Source organism: Prinia subflava, chromosome 5, assembly GCF_021018805.1.
Source record: "Prinia subflava isolate CZ2003 ecotype Zambia chromosome 5, Cam_Psub_1.2, whole genome shotgun sequence".
In the NCBI taxonomy this organism is placed as follows: domain Eukaryota; kingdom Metazoa; phylum Chordata; class Aves; order Passeriformes; family Cisticolidae; genus Prinia; species Prinia subflava.
This window is the reverse complement of record NC_086251.1, coordinates 5,637,398-5,643,048: the sequence shown is the minus strand read 5'-3', so window position 1 is coordinate 5,643,048 and position 5,651 is coordinate 5,637,398. Positions and strand designations below refer to the sequence as shown.

Sequence of the window (5,651 nt, the reverse complement as noted above, 5' to 3'; positions counted from 1 at the left end):
CCGCCCCTCGCCCCCGGCGGGGCAGCGCGGGCAGCGGCACCGGTGGCAGCGCGGGCGGTACCGGCATGTCCTGAGCGGCGGCGGCGGCCGATCCGGGCCGGAGCCAGCACGGAGGGCTCGGTGGAGCAGCGGGCCAAGGGCCGGGCCCCCATGAAGGAGAAGGAAGCGGGCGCGGAGCGGGGCAAGCCCGCCACTTACACTGGGGACAAGAAGGCGCGCATGGCGGCCAAGACCAACAAGAAGTGGGTGCGCCTGGCCACCGTGCTGGCCTACGTGCTCTCCGTCTCGCTGGCCGCCATCGTGCTCGCCGTCTACTACAGCCTCATCTGGCAGCCGGTGCGCGGCAGCGGCGGCTCCTCCAGCCCCGGCCCCGGCGCCGCCGCCACCCCCGCGCAGCTCCGCGCCGCGCCCGCCGGACCTACGGCGGGGCCTCCGCCCGCGCCGCCGCGCACCGGCCCCGGCCCCGCCGCCACCGCCCCGCCGGCCGCGTCCCCCCCGCCCGCGGCCGGGAGCGGGCCGGGCGCCGGCAGCCCCTGAGGCGGGCGGGCCGCGGGAGGCCGCGCACCGCCGGGATGCGGCCGCGGGGCTCGGCCGAGGATGGAGACCGATGGCTCGCCCGTCCCTGCGGCACCGTGCAGCGCCTGTGGAGCCTGACCGGAGACTGACCTGGAGACTGACTCGGCCCCGTTTGGACTCGGTGGAACTGCGGTATCTTCTTTTACCCCCGGTTGTTCCTCAAAAGGGAATTTTGTGGCTTCGTTTTCTTCCTCACCAGGGCTAGCTTCTCCCTTTGAACCCGCACTGAATTCCTGCGCTGTTTATGCCAGTCTGTTACCTATACAAGGATATCGGTGTCCAAAATTCCTCGCTATTTACAGGATCAGCTGGGAACAATACGAATTTAGAGGCTGTAATCCATTGTTGAAGTAAAAACAGTTTTGTTTAACGATGAGCATAAACTTATTTAAACTATGTGGAAGGTAAATTGACTTGTTTACTATATTAAAATATTTTCCCAATATGAAAGTCTCTGTAACGAAGTATGTTCTCTTCGGTGGTGGGAGGAGGAATGCTGAACTGGAAGGGGCCTGAGTAGCAAAAATCTGGCCACTGCAATGGGCAAGTGTGGTATGTGATGTTGATTCATTTGTCATTGGTCTCCGTAGGTGAGGCTGGAGAAACCTCTGTGCGTGGCTAATTGTGGAAGCGAAGCAGTGGTGCTGGGAAGGTTTGCTGTGTGCTGGCAGAGCAGGCGGAGCTGTGGCAGTGGGCTCCGAGCTGCAGCACGGTTGTAACCTCGTGCTGCTCTCTGGAGGGACGGCAGCGCTTACAGATCGTCCCCGCACCTCTGGGGCATGCGGAACCAGGTCTGGGCCAGGCAGCTCCTGATGTGTCCCGGGAAGTCTCTCCTCCCAGCCCCATGGTTTCGTGCCCTGTGGTCCTCAGAAATACTCTATTCCTTGATTAGCAGGGTGAACAAACGGCCTTTAATGACTCTGGGATATGGGAGATAATCTAGGAAACCATAAGAGCCATGTTGTTCAAAGCTGCTGCTTTCCAGATGGATGGATTCAGCTGAATCTGTGAGGCTGCCAGGCTGTGCTGCATCCCTAGGAAAGAATCTCAGCAGTTCAGATTCCTTCTGCTGAGGGATGCGAATGTGCTGTAACGTGGCGTACGTATTTCAGTTGTGCAGATCAGAAAGGTACCATAAAATACGGCACTTAGCTGCTTGAAAAGACTTGTGTCGTATCAAAATGAGAGTTGGGGACTTGGTGGTTTGTTAAGGCTGCATCATCAGCTGTGCATTGCCTTTACAGCATCTGTGAAAGGTAGAGCCAGGAGCAGAGGGCTTACAGGGAGACATGAGGTCAAAGGAGAGTGGTTTGTGATCTTCTTTTCACCCTCCTTTCCAGTTTTCTGGGGAGCGTGCAGGGAAGGCTTTGTGTTGTGGGAACAAGGAGCTTATGAGAAGGACAAAACGATCCCGCTTAGTCACTTTAGCCAAAGTCATGGGATCACTGCCACCCTCCTGCGGGGCAGGTGGAAGATGTGGAAGTGTTGTGTCAGCAGATGGGTGCCCTGCAGCTGTCACCTCCCGAGCTGCTTCTCTGCTCTCCCTGTGTGTCCTCGGGGGGAAGGCTGAGTGTCCCGGGGCAGCGCTGGCTCCTGGCCCCGTGGGTGCCTGTTCTGTGAGTGTGGGGTTGTGTTCCTTTGGTGGTTCTGCCTGCAGCGTGCTGATCCCTTTCCATGAGGCTGCTCATGCCCACGGCAGTACCAGGTCCTGGTGACAGCAGTGTCACTTGCTGGCCTTGGGATGCACCTCTGGTTGTGGGAGAAAGTTCTTGCAGCTCCCCAAGGGAGGAATGAGTGACAGAGAAACCAGGCTCATTGTGGTGCCACTTGAGTTTAGTCTGCTCCTTGGCTCAGGTGCTAAATGCAGAACCAGTTGGGAAGTGTCTCTGAGAAGGAGCTTGTGTTTAACTTGTAAAACCTTTGGAGATAAATAAAGCTGTGTGCAGTGACATGGATGCCGGGATTTCTCTGCTGCTAGCCTGCAGCTCGGAGCTGGTGACTCTGGCGGCTCCAAACAGCGCATCCAATGTGTGCTGAGTGCCCAGGGCCTCCTGGCATCCTTCACTTTAACTACAATTGCTCTCAGAAGACTAATAGAGCCTGGCTGCGTGGTGCAGAGGGGAGAGGAAGTAAATGGAATTAAATGGGCTGCGTGGCCCTCTTCCAACCTGTCGTGTAACTGCTGAGAGATGCCTTGTACTCGGGGGCAGGAACAACCTAAAGCTCTTTACTTGGTTTGTGGTCTTGGTAGCAAAGGATCTCTGGGACAGAGACAGTGCTCAGATCTGCTGGATCAAAGGGAACAGGCCCTTCACTGATGGCTGCCTCCCCTTCTGGTGCTAAAAATAGTTGATGAGCCAGTACGAGGATGGTTGTGGCTGTCTGCATTCCTGTAGAAAAGTGCAGGCTTGGTGAGTTCCCAGACTGTGTTTTTGCATCTTCTCCTCTGCTGACAAACATTTCAGTGAAATGCTGCTATTTCTGTACCTATTACAACTGGCTTTGGAGCATCCTGGGGTTTCACTCCGGATGAACATCCTGCACTTCACTTGTACTGAGTGTTCGAGGGAGGGGAAGATGCAGAAGGGTTGTGGGCTGCCGGCCTAATGGCCAGGGAACTTTGGTGATTCCAGCAGCCCGGTTTTCCAAATGTTCTGGACCCATATTCTTCAGCTACTATCTTTTCCCCATCCTTTTCCTAGCCAGGAATCATAGCCCTCCAGAGGCAGATGTGTTCCCGTTGGGATGCTGTTGCCAGCGTGTGATGAGCCCGTTGCTGTGCTTCTTACTCTAGTCATGACAGCCTGTCGAAGAAATCAGTGACTAAAGTGTACTTTGCAAATACTCTAGTAACGAAAATGGCTCGTCTGGACTGGTTTCTAGGTGTAAGCTAACCTAAAATTCAGGGCACTAGGGATTTCCTGGGAAGTAGATTGGCTGCAAGAGATACTTGGACTGGGAATTTTTGCATTATGTTGCCATTGTTGTACTGAGAGTCATCTGCATCTCAATAGAATTGCTTTAGTGCCCTAAAATGGTGCAGTCACCAGTCTGGGGTGAAGCTGAGGTTTAAAAGGCAGATGGTTGTGTCGTCTCTTGTGTTACTTCAGCTCCAGTTCACCCTTTCCCTTCATTGCTCCTCAAAAAAATAATAAAATTCAGGTTCACTTAGTGTGATTGTATCAGGCAAGACAAGGCACAGGGTTGTGTGTTGCTTCCTAGGCAGAAATGACTGTAACCTTGGGGTTCAAGATGTTGAATCCTTGGAATTGCTGAGGAGGCTTATTCCCCTCACACAGCTGCTGTCCTGCGTGTCACCTGCCAACAGAGCTGTGCCATATTCCCAGTGTGTGCACGAGGAAGGCAGTTGGCTGAAGGAGATACTCAAATGTGAGTGAAATACCTTAAAGCCTTTTGCTTTTGTGATAGATGTCTACTACCTGCCCTCTGCCTGTGCACACTAATCTTGCCCCAGTGAGCCCAGTTTGTCCAAGGAGAGCATCTAGTGTAACTCACGTGCAGAGGGACCAGAAGGAAGGGAAATAGCAGGAAAAGGAGTTACTGGAGCATGTAATCTGCTCCAGCAGCTGGCTCACGTTTCCATCTCTAAAAGCTCTCTTTTCCCCGTGCGTCTTCTCTTGCAGGCTCATCTGATGCGATGCACGTCATCTTAATCCCAGATTCCTGTGCAGTATTTCTGACAGGGAATCTTGGCTTAATCCCTGAGCGTAGCTGAAAAGCAGTTGTGTGGTACAGTGATGATAACAAAATCAGTGGCTGCTTCTGGGCATCAGAGATTTCCCTCAGAGAAGTCAAAGCTGATCTCGGTGGGCTGCTCAGGGGGGTGTTACCAACAGCTGGCTCTGAGTCCTGGAGCTGCTGCAGCACATGGAGAGGGGAATGGTTTAAGAAACAGTCATAGCTGAGCTGGAGCACGAAGCTAAGGAGACAAAGCTTGGCTTGTGGCTGTTCCACAGATGTTCAGAGGCAGATTTGGGAAAGCTGGCCAGGTGCTGTGTCACTGCACTGGGATGGTGTGAGCAGGAATCAGCCACGGACTTCCCAGTGTTGCCTGCCAGTGCTGCAGAGCCTGGGAGCTGCTTGAGCTGTTGCTGTACAGCCTTTCCAGGGAAGGCAGCAGGCAATGTCCTGAACTTCCCAGCAGCGCTGTACCCTGCTGCTGCTCTGGGCTTCTCATTGGCTTGAAAAGCTCTAATTACTGTGTTATGCACTTAAAATACAAAATTGACGGCGAAGTGCCAGTCCCCTCTGCCACTTGCAACCAGTTTATCTGGAGGGAGATTGTTATGGAAAACCAGTGAAATTTTCTGTTATTTTTATATATAGAGACTCTGTATTGGGCTTTGCTGATTAGTGGCCTGTGTATGCTCCTGCTGCAGGTATTGGACTTGCTGAGGTAGGAATGGAGAGCTAAACTGCTGTCACGATTTTGTGTTATTGCCTCCTTCGGTAATTGCCTTGGAAACAAGTATCTCCAACTTTATCCAAATATATTTATGTCCTTGGCTTGAAGATTTTAAAATTAACTTCTTTATGCAAGAGTTGACTCACTAGTCTGGGATCACTTCTGATAGTTTTAGCTACAGAATTGCTGTATTGAAATTGATTACAAATTTTCAAAGAAAAGAACAGTGTCTAGTGGCTATGATCCTTTGGTTTGAAGGGAGAAGCATTCTTCCTGGGAGTGCTGCTGCTTCCCTTGTGTCTGGAAAAGTTGGAAGAACTTCCACCAAATCCCTGAGCTATCAGCCACTGCTGGGAAGGAACAGATCCTGTGCAGGCAGGTGACTCCGAACTCTGTGAGCTGCCCTTACATTTGCTTGCAAGAAAAGTGCAGTGGTGATGAGGCTCTGTGCCTCCATGAAAAAGTGATCCTCATCTTCCTGGCATTGCTGCAGGGAGCTTTTGTGGTGAGGAAGCTGAGCTAGCCCAGGAGTTCAGTGCCTCCCGAAGGAATCAGTGCTCTGAACTGGAGCTGTAATTACTGCAGAGATTACTGATTCAGTTTGGAAATCTCTACATGTGGAACTGAGAAAGAGTAAGAAACAGGAGGG

The 5,651-nt window shown here is 52.8% G+C and overlaps 1 protein-coding gene across 1 annotated transcript; it reads left to right on the top strand.

Annotated features, from left to right (window-relative positions):
• Nucleotides 1-1,026, top strand: INAFM2 (InaF motif containing 2). Its single transcript, XM_063397298.1, has one exon. It carries the CDS (start codon nucleotides 151-153, stop codon nucleotides 535-537), a length of 387 nt encoding a protein of 128 aa, XP_063253368.1. The 5' UTR covers nucleotides 1-150; the 3' UTR covers nucleotides 538-1,026.
• The last annotated feature ends 4,625 nt before the right edge of the window (nucleotides 1,027-5,651 follow it).

Coding starts and splice junctions, on each gene's coding strand:
- INAFM2 (XM_063397298.1), top strand. CDS start 151: ATGAAGGAGAAGGAAGCGGGCGCGGAGCGGGGCAAGCCCGCCACTTAC.